The sequence below is a fragment of the Rhinichthys klamathensis genome, unplaced genomic scaffold (assembly GCF_029890125.1).
Source record: "Rhinichthys klamathensis goyatoka isolate OS25496 unplaced genomic scaffold, OSU_Roscu_1.1 h1tg000366l_1, whole genome shotgun sequence".
NCBI classification, from domain to species: Eukaryota; Metazoa; Chordata; class Actinopteri; order Cypriniformes; family Leuciscidae; genus Rhinichthys; species Rhinichthys klamathensis.
In genome coordinates, this window is record NW_026606875.1 from 846,953 (window position 1) to 867,302 (window position 20,350).

Below are 20,350 nucleotides of genomic sequence, written 5' to 3' on the forward strand. Positions count from 1 at the left end.
GGTAAATGTTTCTTTAAACACGTCTAAAATGTTCCTCTCTCACCGTCTTCTTCTTCAGTTGTTCAGCTTCCATCTCTTTCTTGTGCTTCTCGTGTTTGAGCTGCCGTTTCTCAAAGTACTCCAGCCGTTCCTCTTCCTTTTCCAAGTACTTCCTCACATTCTGTTTCTGTAGAGAACATGTTATACACTTATAAATCCTAGTCCTACAATTTCGAGCAAGTCAACATTAAATATCTCTTTTAATCCCAAACCCAGAATCTATTGAAATGGACTCTTTTCACATTTGCGAGCTTCTTACAAGAAATTTTCTGTTGAAAATTTAAATCAACACCTAGACAAACAGTTTTGTGAATATTTGCCTGATGTCTGTTCTTTGTGTCTGTGCTGAAAATAAATATTGTGTTTGTAAAATAGTCCTGGGTGCGTAAATAGGAGAAAAAACTAAAGTGGATCAGACCGATCACTACACTCTCTTAGCCAATCAGCAGTAGGGGGCGTGTCCACTCATGATGGGAGAGGAGAGAGAGTGAGTCAATCAGCAGTAGGGGGCGTGTCCACTCATGATGGGGGAGGAGCGAGAGAGAGCCAATCAGCAGTAGGGGGCGTGTCCACTCATGATGGGAGAGGAGAGAGAGTGAGCCAATCAGCAGTAGGGGGCGTGTCCACTCATGATGGGAGAGGAGAGAGAGTGAGCCAATCAGCAGTAGGGGGCGTGTCCACTCATGATGGGAGAGGAGAAAGAGTGAGCCAATCAGCAGTAGGGGGCGTGTTCAGTCATGATGGGGAAGGAGAGAGAGTGAGCCAATCAGCAGTAGGGGGCGTGTCCACTCATGATGGGGAAGGAGAGAGAGTGAGCCAATCAGCAGTAGGGGGCGTGTCCACTCATGATGGGGGAGAAGAGAGAGTGAGTCAATCAGCAGTAGGGGGCGTGTCCACTCATGATGGGGAAGAGAGTGAGCCAATTAGCAGTAGGGGGCGTGTCCACTCATGATGGGGAAGGAGAGAGAGGGAGCCAATCAGCAGTAGGGGGCGTGTCCACTCATGATGGGAGAGGAGAGAGAGTGAGCCAATCAGCAGTAGGGGGCGTGTCCACTCATGATGGGGGAGGAGAGAGAGTGAGCCAATCAGCAGTAGGGGGCGTGTCCACTCATGATGGGGGAGGAGAGAGAGTGAGCCAATCAGCAGTAGGGGGCGTGTCCACTCATGATGGGGGAGGAACGAGAGTGAGCAAGAGGGAGATTTGAAGAAAGACTGTAGGAAGAGAGATGGCTAGGAGACATTAGAAAACAGGAAAAGGACAGAGGATTATCACTGGAAGAAGAAGGGTTATGATCAGGCAAGAGCTTTAGGAGCCGCACTGAAATTAGAAAAGCCTTCCAAGCTAATTAATACCATTAAAAAGGATCTATTAAGATGGGAAGTGTTGCCACTTTCGTTGTTTGGTAGGATTGAGACAATACAAATGAATATCTTGCCTAGATTGCTTTTTTTATTTCAATCCCTCCCAGTATGGATTCCTGCAACTACATTTAACATGCTAGAAAAACTCATATCAAAGTTCATATGGCAGAATAAACGACCCAGAATAAAATTAAAAACATTGACTTTAGGAAAAGACAGAGGAGGGCTGCGTCTCCCTAATTTAAGATATTATTACTGGGCTGCTCAGCTAACATCGATAGTGGCATGGATTAATAATGATGTTGAAACAGGATGGGTTAACATAGAACAGAGCTCTGTACCAAATACCCCTTTATCAATACTAGCTTTTATGACACCTCAATCTCAGAAGAAGATGAAAATAACAAATATATGGGTTAAGCAAACGTTGAAAGTGTGGACAACAGTTCAGAAAAAAATGAAAGGAGTGGCAACCTTATCGAGGGCTATGTCCATAGCAGATAACCCCGAGTTTCTACCCTCCCGGTGGGATGCTATTTTTAAAAGATGGACTGAGAGGGGTCTTACCATGATTGATCAGCTTTTTGACGGAAATACATTGCGCTCTTTCTCTGATCTTAAAGAAAAGTTTATGTTATCATCAAATGATTTTTTCAGAAACCTACAAATAAGAAACTATATTACAAATCATAAGGAAAGGGAAATAATTAAGAAAGGCCCAACTAATGTGGAACAGTATTTCATTGCTATAAAGAAACAACACCCACTACATAAAAAACATATGTCGCACATATACGGCAGATTACTGCTTGATTCAACAGATAATACGTTCCATATAAAGACAAAGTGGGAGTTTGAAATGAATGACCATATAGAGGATGAGACTTGGGTAAACATTTGCACAGGATGTCATAAGGGCAACAACAGTCATAACTGGAAAGAGTTTGACTGGAAAACAAAAATTAGGTTTTTTAGAACACCACAGGTGATATCAAAATTTGTGGATAATCCAGAAGCAGAGAAATGTTGGAGGGAGTGCGGGAAAGTAGGAAGCCACACACACATATTTTGGGAATGTCCAAAAGTAGTTACATTTTGGCAAGAGGTTAAGGATGAGATTATGAAAATTGTGCATGTAGATCTGCCTTTTACTCCCTTGTATTTTTTGCTTGAAGGAATACCCCAAGACTTTTGTAGTCAAAATCAGAAATATATTCTACATGTCCTCCTACTATGTGCACGAAAAACCATTACAATTAATTGGATGAAGCCACACCCACCAAAAATAAGTCAATGGAGAGAAAAGCTTGTATCTATTTATAGAATGGAACATATGACTGCCCAACTCCAACTGAAACTGGACACTTTCATACAAAGATGGACACCTATTAATATATACATTGAGGCATTGAGTGTGAACTGATTGGGGAGAAACTAAATGAATACCCTTTTTTTTTTTTTTGACCATATAGTGTTTTATGTATTTTGTATTTTTTGTATTTTCTTTTAATTTTATTAGGGCCACTGTGGTTGTCAGGGAATGTTTAGTTCATTGTTGTAATGTGTTAAAATGTGTAAAAATAAAGTTCAAAAAGAAAAGCCTTCCAGCGCTGGAGAGACATTACAGAGTGAGAAGGCTTGAACACGGACACCAAGGTTGCGTTGTTTCTGCTCCATACGCGAGTAACGTGTATGCCGTTGTTGATGTTGAATCACAGCTGCTTCATCCATGCTTGCGCGAGCTGGTAGTGGGTGCCTGTTGTGCATACTAGCGTATTTGTTATTTTGGGGGCGGAGCAATAAAGGCAGGGGCGTGTTTGTTTGGGCATCAATTCAAATATCAACAGTGTTCTTCAGAAATCGCTTACTGCACCTTTAATGACAACACAAAGTTTAATATTATATATTTACCATGTTAATAACTGTGGAAACGCATCATCAGTCTGTGAAAAGGGTCCATGAACTGAATAGATGAATTATTGATTTTATTCAGTATTGATAGTTGCCCAGCTGAACATGAGATGACATTCTCAAAGCTGCTTTGAAATGATCTATATTGTTAAAAGCGCTATATAAATGAAGGTGACTTGACTTCTCACCTCGTGGTTGGAGGATTTGCGCAGGGTCCATGGGATCTGTAGGATGTGTACTGTCCCGATACGGTCTGAGACCGCCAGAAGATGATGCTTCCCTACGGGAGAGACACGGGACACGTCAGCATCTGTCCTGGCCTCAGTTCACTAAACATGCTTAAGAACACAAGTATCCTGCTTTTTTCCTACATAAGAGAATTTTTTTTTATTCCCAACAATATTGTTAAAGAGGTGAAAATCAAGTTTATACAAATTATTTTCATGTTTAAATGTAATTTTAATTATCAAATATGAGTATAAAGGGATACAATTATTGACTTAAACATTAGTTAATGCATTAGCTAACAATGAGCAATATACAAAACAAAAACAAATCCATGTCATGACCCGTTTAAGTACTTTGTGTTGAATCCTGACTTCTAGACTTCAGGAGTGTTGGTCTTTACCCTTTATTTAACCAGTCAAGTCACTTAAGAACAAGGTCTTATTTTCAACGACAGCCTGGCAGGAGAATTAAGATCACAAACAAATTATGTTGTACTTTAAAATCTTGAATTAATGATATCTGCACTACATTCATGTTGGTTCTGTTCTGTTATCCTAAGAGGGGTTATCGCTGCTCTGATCCATGCTGGGCTGAACAGAACAGAACCACACAACTCTTGCAGATATTTGGGTAATAGACCCAACAGGACTTTACAAATAAAAAAACACCAGTGTATTCCCCGTCTACTATGCAACGACGTCCAGTTTAAAAGGGAATACAGTGCATTAAGAGCTCACCCGAGGAGCTGCTGGACCGGATGCAGGTGATGGAGGCGGTGCTGATTTTCTGGGTTTGTGAGGGTTCGTGGGTGTTTTGCAGCAGATCCCAAACCTCAATGTTCCCGTCCTCCTTCCCGATGAAGAAGAGCGCCGGCCGGGACAGGGACCAGTGGCCGATCGTATAGATGATCTTAGAGCAGGCCGACATGAGGATCGGGCCGCTCTGAAACGAGAAGTGAGACAGAATCCTTCAGCACATGCTAAACTCCATCCAAAACTGATCCAAACTATTATAAGCTAAAGTGGTAGCGCCCTACAATAAGGTTCATTAGTTAACATTAGTTAATGTATTTAAAGGCGCAGTGTGTAAGTTTTAGCAGCATCTAGTGGTGAGGTTGTGAATTGCACCCAACAGAAGTTACGGTGGCCGATGTTATTGCGAATATTATTGTCGCTTGTTCATCATTGTGTCAGAACAACATAGTGACGAAACGCGTTTGTCCGCTCAGGGCCACCGTAGAAACATCTGGATGTAAGCGGACCCGCGGTGTGTGTAGAGAGAAATGCCTCATTCTAAGCTAATAAAAACTAAACACACCCATTACTCATTAAGAGAATAGAGAAACCCTTTTAGACCAGCGCCGGGACCACCGACCATTTGTCCCGTCGTTAAACTAGCAAATGTGGATTCGGACACTTGCGCCGTGATTTTAGACCATGAGCTTAGATGGTTAAAACAGGGCCCTTGAAGATGCTTTTGTGCGTTTGATGTGCTTGTGCCGTGACCTCACCATGACCCCTTCCTTCCAGATGGCGAAACTGAAGCTGCCCACCGTCAGGATGATGTCCTGGAAGAACGGAGAGCGGCTCACGGTGTTCACCAGAGTGTGGTGTGCGAGGAACTGATGCGTGGGTTTGGCACCTGGCAGAAAACAGACATGAAACAATAACTTTAGCATAAAACATATAATAATAAAATCAACAAAAATAAACCATCAGATCCAAAAATGAACATTTTGTCATCGTTTACTCAGCCTCGTGTGGTTTCAAACCTGTACATCTTTCTTTCTTTTGTGGAACAGAAAATGTATTTTGACAAAAAACACTTCTTAAAATATCTTCTTTTAGAAACAATCTACAGAGAATGCAATCCCAGAATGCACTGCGACTAGATCAGTGCAAAAATTGCGTCGAAATGTTATTTATAAATATATTTCAGTTCTGAGATGTATTGATAAAAATAGTGCAATATAATTACAAACTTTACCCAATATTTGTGTGTAACGTGTCACCTCTCGTGTGCTTTGTGAGTTGAAGAAAAACGAATAATTACTAATACCAATTACTAACTAATAAAAACTGCTAAATAAAAAAATGATTTTAAAATAAATAAAACACATATTAAAAAAGATGAAATGTTTCATTTGTTTACCTTCAGAGAATCGTGAATGTTTGATTGTTTTTATTTTAAATGTATTACATTTTTACATACATTTATTTCAAATAAAACATTTCATCTTTTTTTAGTATTTTATTTAGATTGTTTTTATTTTCAAATGATTTATTTTACATTTAATTTATCTCCAAAAATATTTTATTTTTTAGTACATTTTTATTTTGACTGTTTATTTTCAAATTATTTATCAAATTGTATTTATTTCAAATAAAATATTTCTTACTTTTAGTACGTTTTATTTATATTTTATTCATTTTTAAAGTATTTACTATAAATATATAATATAAATAAAGTATTTCATCCTTTTTAGTATTTTATTTTTATTGTTTTTCTTCTTTAATTTAAATATATTTGATCTTTTTAGTATTTAGTGTTTGATTTTACATTTTTACGGTGACGTTTTTTGTATGTATGATTAAAGAAAAAACAGCAAACAATTTTTTTTATTCAAACAAACATGCTTTTTTCCCTCATTGAATTTGTGCAAAATAAATAAATATTTACTCAAATTTTTATCAGCATTGCAGGTGTGACATGTTGTTAAATTATTGAGATAGTAACTTAAAATCTTTGGCACTTTAAGTAAATATTTTATCTCAAAATTTGTTTTGAAACAGAGTTCGCATGGCCATGGTTATGGGTTTGATTCCCAGAAAAAACTATGTATGCAATGTAATCTGCCACATGTAAATATAACAGTTTATACAATAGACAACAAGCAAATGGGACACTGGGTGTGAAAAGCATGTGCCAAAAGCAGAAGAGATGAATGGAACAGCAGGATTTACGAGGAAGAAATGACAGGCTTCATTAAGATCGAACGCTCACAGTAAATGAGTTCAGACACGCTGCACTAATCAAACTTAATATCCTGTAATATTTATGGAAATCACTCTGTAATTGCCTCGGTTTACAGGACGCGGTTTGGTCAAATTAGGTTTGCCAAAATCCTTCACGATGAGCTTAGTGTTTCTCTGAAAACCACAACCAGCTCCATGATCCAGAGTTTCACAAGTCCTGATTTATTGACATTCGTCATCGTCTAAGTGTCTCATTAATCGCATAATTTAGTGTTGTTCAGTTTGCTGGAGATCTTCAGCTTCTACAGTGAGATAGTAGGTGTTTAATCTGGCTTTTATGGTGTTTTTGTGGAAAAGAGTTGATTGAAGATTCTCCAAATAACATACAAAGTATTTAGAGCTAAAATATTTATCTGAAGTCCCCCTGAGAATTTACATTAATTTAATATACACACATACACATATTCCGTTAAAGGTCACATGAAATGCAGATTGACAAAATACATTATTAAATATATTTTTATTTTATTTCAAATAAAATATTGATTTTTTTAGCATGTTTTATTCCGATTGTTTTTATTTATTTTAATTTGAATTGATTTCAAATAAAATATTTTACCTTTTTAGTGTTTTATTTTTGTTTTTATTTTCAAATAAAATATTTCTTTTTTTATTGTTTTTATTATCAAATTATATATTTATTTTAAATGATTTGAAATAAATATGGTATCTTTTTGGTATGTTTTATTTTTGTTTTTATTTTCAAAGTATATCATTGTTTTTAATTTAATTTAAGATAAAATATTTATTTTATATTTATATTTATATAAATAAATGTAAATATATATAATTATATTTATTTTCAAAATATTTGTTTATTTTAGTTTTAATTTATTTCAAATAAAATATATTATATTTTGAATACATTTTATTTTAAAAGTATTTATTCAATTACATTTTTTAAATTCTTTTAAATAAAATATTTAAAAGAAACTATTTATAAATATTTATTTATTTATTTATTTATTTTAAATTGCTTTGAATACAACATTTTATATTTTTAGTATGTTTACTTTTGTTTTTATTCTCAATTTATTTATTTAAATTTCAATCTTTTTTAGTGTTTTATTTATTTGATGATGAGTTTTTTTTCTTTCCTGAACTCCAGAAATGTGCTTTCCACATGTATATAATGAGGAAAAACAGCTAAATAATGTTTTGTATGACATCAAAATATATTTTCTAATTAAATTTGTGCAAAATCAACATTTATGCAGAAAGTTAATTCTTCACTATGAATTTAGTGTGGAAAAGAGCAGTGAAGATTCTCCAAACGACATTCAGGATTGGAACGACTCGAAGGTGAGTAAAATATGTCCTTTAATATGTATCGCTTATTAGAAGATGCTTTTTTAAATTTAAAGCGATTTAATCTTGATTTTTAAAATAGTAATTAAACTCAAACTATCACTTTAAACATTTGACCTCTGAATGTAATCCCTCATCTTAACTCATTCCTGTTTTCATGTGTTGTTTGGATGTTTACTCACTGAACAGTCGTCCTGAGTCGTTGTCCTTCTCCATCTTCCAGTCGGTGTACACGAGTTCTCCGTCCTAAACAGACTCAAGAGCACACGCCTGTCTTTAGACAGAAATGATCTACTCTACAAGATATTTCATTTGAGCTTCATTACGATAGAGAGTAAAATAAAGCGGTAACACACAAGAGGTTGTGCATTACAGTAAAGGCTGTTGCTGCACTGCCCTTTGTGGCTTGTTGCGTTTATAAAACAAATAATATGCTAAAATACATTCATCAATAGCCTAATAATCCATCATAATACATTATTCTTCTGCCATATATAGTTGAGTGGATGGAAAGGGGTTGATGTGTGTTTTATAAGCATGTTTTGCCCGTGCAGAGATCTAATCTAGAATAAAGTCGTATCATTTCGAGATTAAAGTCGAAATATTTTGAGAATACAGTCTATATATATATATATTTTTTGCCTGTAAAGTCTATTCCAGCGCAGTATATATTCTGTAACTGTATACTGTCTAACACTTAATGGCTGCTCTGTTAAGTCTTCGTCGTCGGTTAGGAACCTGGGTGTGCTCTTTGATACCAACCTTTCTTTTGAAAGTCACGTGTCTAGTATCTGTAAAACCGCATTTTTTCATCTTAAAAACATATCTAAATTACGCCATATGCTCTCATTAACAAATGCAGAACAGTTAGTCCATGCGTTCATGACCTCAAGGCTAGATTACTGTAATGCTCTACTGGGTGGTTGCCCTGCACGCTTAATAAACAAACTCCAGCTGGTTCAAAACGCCGCAGCTCGAGTTCTTACCAGAACCAGGAAATATGACCATATCAGCCCGGTTCTGTCAACACTGCATTGGCTGCCTATTAAACATCGTATAAATTTTAAAATATTGTTGATTACCTTCAAAGCACTAAATGGTTTAGCTCCGCAGTACTTGAGCGAGCTCTTAACGCATTATAGTCCTTCACGTCTATTGCGATCTCTAAACTCCGGCCAGTTGATAATACCTAGAATATCTAAATCGACTGCAGGCGGGAGATCCTTTTCCTATTTAGCACTAAAACTTTGGAATAGTCTTCCCACCAATGTCCGGGAAGCAGACACACTCTGTCAGTTCAAAGCTAGACTAAAAACACATCTCTTTGGCCTAGCATACACATAATACATTATAGACTTCTATAATTCAATGTTAGGCTGCATAGATTAGGTCAGCCGGAACTGGGAACACTTCCCTTAAATCTTGATGTACTCGCTACATCATAAGAAGAATGGCATCTACGCTAATATTAGTGTCTTTGTTTATCCCGAGGTTTTCCCGCAGCCTGCCGGATCCAGGCCGTGTCCAGATCTGACGAGGGAGCTTTGCCTGGACCCGATGACAATGCAGTGCTGAAGTGTCCACTATCCTCTCCCTATGGAGGATCCCTTTCCCACTCTACAGATAAAGCGCTGTGAATTCCGGCTCGCGTACCCCGAAGTGATAAAATAAAACAAATTCTGTATCAAAATGTATAGGCAAGAAAAGTAGTTTGTTTAGGCTGGGTTGTATGAATTACAAACCTGCGCACATATTTTAAAAAGCACATAACTATAGAATTCTGAATGAGCATGTGAACGCCGTCAGCGTTAATCACAGGTTCGCGTTTAAAGTCTGATCATTTTGACGGAGGTGAATCAATCAAAGTTAACTTTAGCTGGAAGTAACATTATTCAAGAACCGCTATAACGCCAAAACAATCTGTTACCTTAAATTATATGTTTATCTCTGTAAAGCTGCTTTGAAACAATCCATTGTTAAAAGCGCTATATAAATGAAGATGACTTGACTTGACTTGTAACGTCCTAAGACAAACGGTAATGCCATGTTGTTAGATTAGCACCTGTAGAATTTCCTTTTGTTGAAAGGCAAGCCCAGATAAAAGTAAAAAGCTTCTATTATATTCAGATCCATGTCCGAGGCAGTTCGACTTCACAAACGCATTTCTTTACAAAACAATTTAAAAAAAATTCTCGTAATTTTGACTTTATTCTTGAAATATTTCGACTTTATTCTTGAAATATTTCGACTTTAATCTTGAAATATTTTGACTTTATTCTTGAAATATTTCGACTTTATTCTTGAAATATTTCGACTTTATTCTTGAAATATTTCGACTTTAATCTTGAAATATTTCGACTTTATTCTTGAAATATTTCGACTTTAATCTTTAAATATTTCGACTTTATTCTTGAAATATTTTGACTTTATTCTTGAAATATTTCGACTTTAATCTTTAAATATTTCGACTTTATTCTTGAAATATTTCGACTTTATTCTTGAAATATTTCGACTTTATTCTTGAAATATTTCGACTTTAATCTTTAAATATTTCGACTTTATTCTTGAAATATTTCGACTTTAATCTTGAAATATTTCCACTTTATTCTTGAAATATTACGACTTTAATCTTGAAATATTTCGACTTTATTCTTGAAATATTTCGACTTTAATCTTGAAATATTTCCACTTTATTCTTGAAATATTTCGACTTTATTCTTGAAATATTTCGACTTTATTCTTGAAATATTTCGACTTTATTCTTGAAATATTTCGACTTTATTCTTGAAATATTTCGACTTTATTCGTGAAATATTTCGACTTTATTCGTGAAATATTTCGACTTTATTCTTGAAATATTTCGACTTTATTCGTGAAATATTTTGACTTTATTCTTGAAATATTTCGACTTTATTCTTGAAATATTTCGACTTTATTCTCGTAATTTTAGATTTATTTATTTTTTTACGTTGCGCTTCAGGGCTTCCGCAGACACCAGCGCCTTACCTCCGTCCCCACGTATAGTTTTGTGCTGATGTTCTCCAGGGGTTTCTGCTGTTTGGCCGACGGCACCCGGAGCTGCGCGAACCCTTCCCGATCCGTGTCCTGTGGGGGTTTATCACCTAGAGAGAAAACACAGGCGTTAAAGGTGAGTGGAAATTGAATTAACGCTTTTTGGAGTCGCACAATAATGCATTATTTCCCCCTGAAATTAAAAATCTGTCATCATGAATCAATCACGGTTTGCTTATATCAGGTAATGGTAACATGACATGCAGGTAAACAAATAAAATATTTAAACTTTTTTTTGTAGTAAAGATAAAATATTTAGTTTTTTATCTTGATTGTTTTTTTTTTTACTATTTACATATTTCTTTTTATTCTAAAGTAAAAAAAAATTTGTGTGTGTTTTATTTTTATTTTTATCTTATAATAATTTATTTTAATTGTGACTGACCATTGAGTTTCATATAAATAGTTTATTTATAAGGTTAATAAACTTGACCTTAACAAATTCTTCTGGAAGACTAGGACAACATTTTGAGATTGAAATGATACATTTGTAATCACTTGAAACAGACCTATGACATCATGTCACATGCACTGTGGAGGTGGCGCCGGGGATAGGGCCCGTCATCGTTGCTTGCAGCTATATTATTGATTTTATTTAAAAATTATTTCAATTATAATTGATTTCAAACAAAATATTTCCTCTTTTTAGTAATTATTTTATTTAGATTTTTGTTATAAGATTAAAATAAACATTTTATTACTTTATTATTTATTTTAATAAATATTTATACTTTTTTTAATTTACTGATGCTTTTTCTTTCCAGAACTCCAGAACTTTGTTTTTGCTTCATATATATATAAAGAAAAATACACCTAAACAATTTGTTTGTATAAAAAACAAATATATATTTTTCTAAATTAAATTTGTGCTAAATGAAGATTTGAATTGAAGGTTCGGTGTGGAGGCTGTAGGAATGAGCTGACAGATGAAAGAGTCAGTGTTTCTGCTCTTCAGTTCAACGCGAGGTATACACAACTCTACTTATGCGAAAACTCCTGTTATAATCAATAAAGCGGCTTACACTGTGCAATGAATCTCTTATTGACATTGTGTTTAAACTTTGTTGGTTATAATAAAAGGATTCGCAAGCGTGCAGAACTCTTTTGGGTTCATGCGCTCAACAGATATGTCTGTGATTGGCTACATAGCTCAACGCTGCAAAAACAGGTTGTAAATAGTGACCGAATAAATCTAAAATAGTGCTGGTGTCTCACCTGTAACGTAGTCCACTGTATTGTCCCGAAAGCTGAACTTCAGAGGACTGTATTCACCACTGGAGCCGATCTTTGGCAAGGAGACCTACAGTAGACAGAGGGAACCTGATTTAAAGGCACTTTATATAAAACAAAGCAGCTTCACAGTAATAAACAGGAAAATGACAGAATCAATAACTTTAATTCCTGCTGTAAAGCAGCTAAAAAGACATTTAGTCCGTCTTGAGCCAAGGATCACAGTGGTGTAAAAACATTCAGTCTAAAGCCCTATTCGCACGGGATTAGTATTATCTGGGGACCTCGTGTGATTTAAAAATTACCCCGCCACATCTGAATTTCGTGTGGCGCATTCGCACGGGATAACCGAAGCCTGTGATTTTACTCGAATTTACTGACTTATCTCCCGGATATGACATCAATAGGCTTGGAAATTTCTTTTCGTTACAGGTCTAGCTGTATGATATATTATGACCTAAACAGAATAAAGTTCCTTACCGCATGCTGCTATACATGTCATTCATCTCCATCTAATCATTCGTTTTGTTTTTGCTCTTCTGATGATTTTCAGCTTTCACTTTCTGCAAATTGTGTAGTTGCGATATGACCCAGCACCCAAAATACTATCAAAACACTCCAAACCAGCCTCCATTCTTCGCGGAAGATGGATAAAAAGGCGCACATGAAACAAAAACCTTGAAAAAATGACATACGATCCGGCCAAATCACAGAGATCCCGATTCGCGCGGGACTAATATTATCACAGGACCTCGGTGTTCGGCGAAATATAGTAGGTCATTTGCGGGGGAATTTTTACTTTACAAATTACAGACATGGCCGATTCCCACGGGATTAAGATCACAGACAAACTCCGCAATTATTACAAATTACTATATGTCACCAGATAATACTAATCCCGTGCGAATAGGGCTTTAGTCAAACGGTTTAGGAGTTATGAGTGATTTAGTAGTTTTGGTTGCTGTAGCGCCACCTATGGGCCAATCGGGGTCATACTCTGATAGGTTCTCCCCAAATTGAGGACTACCACCTGGCCAGGTTCACGTCTCTAGCTCTTACGGTTTGGTCTGCGCGATCAGTTTTACCAATCCTTACAATTACAGTAGGGTTTCAGCACTTGTGCTTGAACCCCTAATAATTAAAGCGCAGTGTGAAAAGCCCCAGACATGTGTGTGTGTGCAGCACATACTCGGATCAAGGGTTTCCAGGTCAGGTTGAGGTGTTTGAAGGTGTTTGGTACACCATGAGGGTTTTCCGGGGGCTTTTCCTCCGATTTCTGTTTCACGTCCGTGAGGGACTGAGACACGACACGAGGAGGTCGAAGATCCCAGAATAACACACAGCTGAAACACGCACACACATTGAGGAGTGAGTTTGATGTTAAACAAGAGCATAAGCATGTGTGTGTGTGTCTAGTGTAGATCACAGCACCAGTCAGGAGAACACGTGACCATCTGAACGGACATACGACTCGGGTTTTCCACTGGAATCCCTAATCGGGACACCTGAGCGAGAAATTGAGGAACATAAATGCTGCAGTGTGATTTAAATGTAAATATTAAACTCTTAAATGCAAAAAAATGCTTTTCTTACTTAGTATTTTTGTCTTGTTTCCAGTCCAAATATCTAAAAACTCTTAAATCAAGATGCATTTACTAGATGAGTAAAATGGCATAAGATATTAAGTCCTGTTTTCTGGGGGAATTAATCAAAATTAAGTGAGTTGATGCTTAAAAAAAGCAAAATTATCTGCCAATGGGGTGAGAAAAATAATCTTAATTTAAACAGAAACAACATTATTTTTCTCACCGCATTGGCAGATAATTTTGCTTGTTTTAAGCATCAACTCACTTAATTTTGATTAATTCTCCAGAAAACAGGACATAATATCTTATATCATTTTACTCATCTAGTAAATGCATCTTGATTTAAGAATGTTTACATTGTCTGATGAGATATGGGAAGAAGGCCTATCGAGAATAAAGAGCTGTTCTGTAAATTCGAGATACAAATTAATCCAGTTTAAAGTTATACACCGAATTCACTACTCCAAAACTAGATTAAGCAAAATATTTCCCTCCATATCTTCTCAATGTGATAGGTGTGGGATGGCGGAGGGGACATTGGCACATTTATTTTGGTTCTGCCCTAATTTATATGATTTCAGGTCTAAGATTTTTGAATTGTTTTCAAGCGCATACAGAATTAACATTCAACCTGACCACAATCTGGCTATTTTTGGCTATTCTGATGTAATGGATACTATTCCCCATACTTTTCAGCATGCTCTAATAGGCTTGATTGCGGCCAAGAAAGTAATACTCCTCAATTGGAAAAGTTCACAAGCGCCTTGTTTTCGAAGATGGTTAAATGAGATGCTTTTTAATATCCAAATTGAACACTTACATTTTGGGGAGTTCTACTCACAAAAAAGATTTGAAGCCACATGGCGACCTCTCTTGGGACTTTTGGTAGTTTAACACTTATTTCCCTCTCCTGTGGGGAATTTGCTGTATTATAAAACAATTGCGAATATTGTAATTTATGTGTATCTATTTATTTTTCTTTTCAATAATTATTGTGTATATATTTGTGGACTGAGGCAATCTTAGATGTTTTTTTTTTTTTTGTGTCTTTGTTGTCCTGACTGTTTTATGTTTTTTGTGTTTGTTCATATAACTTCAAAACTGTTAATACAAATAATAATAAAAAAAGAATGTTTACATATTTGGACTGGAAACAAGACAGAAACACTGAGTAAGAACAGCCTTTTTTGCAGTGTAACCGCTATATCCTTCTGTTTTTAAAGACAGGAGAGTTAACCCCTGGTTTACCTCGAATGTTTCTGGCAGCCACTGAATGTCTGTGACCGGCGCTTTGTGTCCGTTCTCTATCCCAGACACAGCGCAGTACCGGACCACGGGGATTACATCGCTTGTGTCCTGGAAAAACATGCACATATTTTATTTGCATAGTGTAAAAAAAGGTTTAATTTGTTAGTTTTCTATATTAGTTAACATGAAAAATACTTCTACAGCATTTAGTAATCTTAATTAATGTTAACATTTACAATTGAAACATTAATTTCACAACATAAAACTCTAATCTACACAAGTGATGAGAAAACTAAGACGAAACAGTTATTTCAATGAAAATCCATCAAATGTGACCCATCACACGTAGGATTCTGGGAATGTCAATGTGCGTTTTTTACTGTATATTATAAGATGACATTTACATTTTTACATTTTACAGTTATACAGTATTTTACTGTAAAATTACACGAAACGTCCCATTAGGTCTATTACAGTTTTTCACTGTATAGAGTAAGGGAACTTACCAATAACTTACCAATACAGGTTTTTACCATAGCATTCTTACAGTCTTTTACTGTTAAAATTGCAGTAATTTTTTACAATGTGTCTGTAGTATTGTTTTTATATAAAGCTAATAATAATAACTAGATACACAGTATTTATTTAGATGTCATTTTTACATTTAAGGATGTCATCAAAGGCACATTTAGCACATCTGGACACAATATGTTCCCAAAGTATTGCTAGCAAACACACACATGCTCTTAATGCTCATCTTCTGTGATTGGGAAAGTGTGTTTATATAAGGTATCAGTTAAACGTCAGTTCATTAAATGAGCTTTAAACAGATTGTTGGTGGTCACATGACCCGTTGTGAACTGCTGTTTGCACACATAACAGCTGTGTGTGTGTGTGTGTGTGTGTGTGTGTGTGTGTGTGTGTGTGTGTGTGTGACTCACTAGTTTGTTTGAGATGTTGTCACCGCCACTGCGGGTGTCCTGAAGTCTCTCCACATGTGCTGAAATATCCCATAACACTACCTGTAAACAAGACAAAAGTTAGTCGATATACTGCATGTCACGAGTCGACAGCATAACAGTGTGTTAACGTCGCAGAAGATGCACATATTGAACATTCATAAAACCAGAACGTAATAATGTGTTTGGTTTGTTTTAGGTCTTTGTGGAGATCTTACAAATCTCCACGGTCCAGTTTTACCTCCATTTCTGCTGAGATCCATCATAAGGCAAGGCTAGTTTGTTTATAGCACATTTATTTATTTATTTTATTTATAAGTTTATTTGTATAAGGACAGTACAAAAAAAACATGATCCCAGTTAAAACTGGAAAATATGTATTGCACATAGAGAGTATAGCAAGAGCTAATTTGCATCTCAGGTCCCTAGGAAGGCTTTTCTATTAAAAAAATAAAAGAAAATACAATAAAAAAACTAAGACTCATAGAATAAAACCACCACATTGTGTCACTTACAGACAATCAAATACCTACCTAAAATTATACATATCAGAAATGAGCTTACAACTCAAGCATAAAACTTTAACATCACAATACACTTTTATGTTACATTACACTCTTACATTACACTTTAATAAAATAAAATAAAACTTTTACTTTTACATTACATTACACTTTTACATACTAAAATTATTACATTTAAATATGCGTGCAGTTCTGGTTTATTTTAAACCACCGTTTTAACTTCAGTGTAAAGGACTTTATTTCAGGTATTACCTTAAACTCATTTGGCAGCAGGTTCCAGAGTTTGGAGCCCTCTACAGAAAAGGCTCTTTGCCCTTGTGTAGTCTTACGAAAATTAATCCTACAATTACCACCTGCCGAACTCCTAGTGATTCTATTTGTATCATCCTGTCTCTTTATCAATTTACATAAGACTGATGGTGCCTTATTGTGCAAACATTTAAAAATCAATTTTATATATGACAGGTTCTTAAAACTCACAAAACTTAGCATATTAGTTTTTTTTAAAAACATTGCAGTGATGCCATTGATTTGGCTTTTTATCCATTATTTTTAGAGCTCGATTATATAACATTTCATACATGTTGGTTATTTAAAGTGCTTTACATTAAAAGGCACATTTTTTTCATGCACTGCTCAATGTTAAGATTATGAGCTATTCTGCCACCATAAAATGTCTTTCTTCAGATTAGTGTAAATAAAACGTAATCTTTGTTTTATTGCACTTCATCAATTTGCGTCTGTAGATTTCAATTACACTACATATCTTTAAAGAGTTTGTCCTCCACTTCTGCAGCAGTTATAAACACCAACATTTACAGTGTTATTCCTGTCTATATTCTGAAGGTTTTTACTGAAGGATTTGCTAATATATCACTCACACTGATTTATATAACATCGTATTCCTAAAACATGGTGAAAATCTGTTTTTTTTCAGGCTGTCGACAGTATTTTCTGATTTATGCAGTGATAAAAAGAGATATCCAAAATCCCCTCAGTAAAAACCTTTAACTCTAATATGAATATAATATATGTATGAATATATAATAATATTTATGTTCTGGAAGTGTATACAAATGAGTGCATGTTTAATTAGACAATGGCCTATTTCCACATTTAAACATAATATTCTGAAAAACTTGGTACAATACTTTCTTAATGTAGTCAACTGGGGAAAATATGGTGATATATACCAGTTAAAGTCCCCCTGTGGTGAGAATCCAGCTTTGTTTATGTGTCTATGTGGTGTTTTTAATATGCTTTAACACACACCATGTGTAAGTTCATAAGTCGACAGCATTGCTGAGTATTTCCTGCTTAAAACTGCAGTGAACCAAAGACAGTCTCAAAAACACGGTTTGAAATCGCTGGTGTTTCTGACGTCACAAACGACCTTGTAACCAATCAGATCAACGTGTGATCGTCAACCAGTGGATCTCTGAGCTGAGTGAGTGAGTGGAGGCGGGGCTCATTTGCATATTCATAGAACCGCGCATACTAAATGAGGCAAGGGTGTCGAGTTACACTCAAGCTATTTTAAGGAAAAAACATTTAAATATGTAATTTTGCTGATCAAAGATGAGTTTTAAGGGATACAATCATTGACCACAGGGGGACTTTAACATTTTAACCCTAATTATCTATAGTGTCTTTCCTTTAAAATGATCATTAAATAATCAGAACAGATGCATAAGAGATAACATATAGGATAAAAGAGTGTAAGTGGAAGGTGAAACTGGTTTCTGGAGTGATGTGCACCTGGCCGTTTATGCAGCCGCCAGCGATGATGTTCGGGTCTGACGGGCAGAACTGGAAACAAAGAACATCTTCAGGACATTCAAGCTGCAACTGCAAAGCAAACAGTGGATTGAGTTCACATCTGTTCTTCTGCTCACGGTTCTGCCTCGATTACAGGGGTGTACGCTAAAATAAATGTTCTTAATGCTTTTAATCATTAAAAATAGGGGATAAATCCTTCCTATCACAGCCAGAAAAAACTCTTAAATGAAAGGTAGTGTTGGTGTTTACTGAGCGGGTCTCAGTGATGATTATTATAATGTTTTATTATTGTTATTGAGTGTTTTTTGTGTTTTTATATTTATGTACATTGTTGGTTCTTTGTGTGTATGCATGTTAAAACACAAGCATAATAAAGGAATCAATCAATCAATTGTATGATTGTGCATTTTGTATTTTACATGCTATTTCCAAACTGCAGTAAACATTACACTGGAAACTTTTGTATACGTAACATACACTGATGATGAAGATGAAGATGATGCTGATTACCTGTGGGTTTATGGGGTCAGTGAAGCTCCAGAAGAGAATGTATGACGGGTTTAACAGGAGTTTAGTGGAGTTCTCGATCCGCTCCTCGAGGGACAGTCTCTCCGTCATGGCCACCGCAATCACACCTGAAAACACACTCCTTTATTATGCAGAACAATGGGGGAAATCACACATATTTGATCATTTTATTGTATGTCTATTTTAATATTATTTTATTGTATTTTATTTTGCACTAAGACTATTTTATTTTATTTAGCACTTGGATATTTATTTAACTTTTTCACTATGGATATTGTATTTTATTATTATTTTATTTTGCTTTATTTAATTATTTTATTCTGCACTTCTGGATATGTTATTTTATTTTGTACTATGGCTATTTATTGTTATTTTATTTGATTACTTTATATTGCACTCTGGATATTTTATTTTGTACTATAGCTATTTAATTTTATTAAAAAATTTTTTTTTTTTATATATATATATCTTTTTTTTAATAAGAAATACAATTTACAGACCCAAATCTACAGAGACAATACATGCTTATACATTCATCCTCACATTCATACCCCAAAAACATACATGAGAAAAGGTTTCATATAATTATAATAAACATAGAATATTATTCCATTTTTTGTTATATTCATCTAATTTATTGTTGCTTTCTGCTATTATCTTTTCTAAAAGAAGATGCGACCTTATAACATTCTTAAAGTAACCTAAACACAAGCATGATGATACTTTTTAAATTTTATTTAATTTTACTATTTTATGTTATTATTTTATTTTTATTTTTCACTATGGATATTGTATTTTATTATTATTTTATTTTGTTTTATTTTATTTTGCACTATGGCTATTTTATGTTATTTTTTTTATGTTTTTGAATTTTTTCACTATGGATATTTTATTTTATTTTGTACTATGGCTATTTTATTATTATTTTATTTTATTACTTTATTTTGCACTATGGCTATTTTATTATTATTTTATTTTATTACTTTATTTTGCACTATGGCTATTTTATTATTATTTTATTTTATTACTTTATTTTGCACTATGGCTATTTTATTTTATTTTGTACTATGGCTATTTTATTATTATTTTATTTATTACTTTATTTTGCACTATGGCTATTTTATTATTATTTTATTTTATTACTTTATTTTGCGCTATGGCTATTTTATTTTATTTTATACTATCGCTATTTAATTCTATTTTATTTGACTATTATTTTATTTTATTATTGTATTGTTATTTTATTCTGCGCTATGACCGTTTTATCCTGAATGATTGATTAAAGGTGTGTATTATTTGGCTTTGCATGTCGTGTGCTGACCGCTGATGGAGGGATGCCAGTGCACGTGACTGATGCTCTTCTCTTTGCTGAAGTGCAGGTCCATGAACGACTGATACTCCTTCAGCTGAGTCTCCGTCTTCCCCGTCGGCACACCGTCGTCCTCACACAGGGCCGTCCAGTCGTCACAGAACGCGTCTGAGAGGAGATTCTGCTGCAGGGACACTTCAAACCTGACACGCGCAGAGAAGAGCGTAACATT

At 34.9% G+C, this 20,350-nt stretch overlaps 1 protein-coding gene across 1 annotated transcript in view; it reads right to left on the minus strand.

Moving 5' to 3' along the window:
• The window catches only part of dnai3 (dynein axonemal intermediate chain 3), a 45,267-nt gene that overhangs the window by 3,354 nt on the left and 21,563 nt on the right, over nucleotides 1-20,350 (minus strand). Inside the window, exons 7-20 of the mRNA XM_056233280.1 lie at nucleotides 20,131-20,321; nucleotides 18,792-18,916; nucleotides 18,261-18,350; nucleotides 15,961-16,041; nucleotides 15,020-15,127; nucleotides 13,617-13,690; nucleotides 13,375-13,528; nucleotides 12,171-12,255; nucleotides 10,890-11,005; nucleotides 8,066-8,129; nucleotides 5,051-5,181; nucleotides 4,278-4,482; nucleotides 3,501-3,592; nucleotides 44-166 (exon numbers count right to left, since the gene is read on the minus strand). Coding sequence (XP_056089255.1) covers nucleotides 44-166; nucleotides 3,501-3,592; nucleotides 4,278-4,482; nucleotides 5,051-5,181; nucleotides 8,066-8,129; nucleotides 10,890-11,005; nucleotides 12,171-12,255; nucleotides 13,375-13,528; nucleotides 13,617-13,690; nucleotides 15,020-15,127; nucleotides 15,961-16,041; nucleotides 18,261-18,350; nucleotides 18,792-18,916; nucleotides 20,131-20,321 — 1,639 coding nt within the window. The remainder of the gene's footprint in view (nucleotides 1-43; nucleotides 167-3,500; nucleotides 3,593-4,277; nucleotides 4,483-5,050; nucleotides 5,182-8,065; nucleotides 8,130-10,889; nucleotides 11,006-12,170; nucleotides 12,256-13,374; nucleotides 13,529-13,616; nucleotides 13,691-15,019; nucleotides 15,128-15,960; nucleotides 16,042-18,260; nucleotides 18,351-18,791; nucleotides 18,917-20,130; nucleotides 20,322-20,350) is intronic.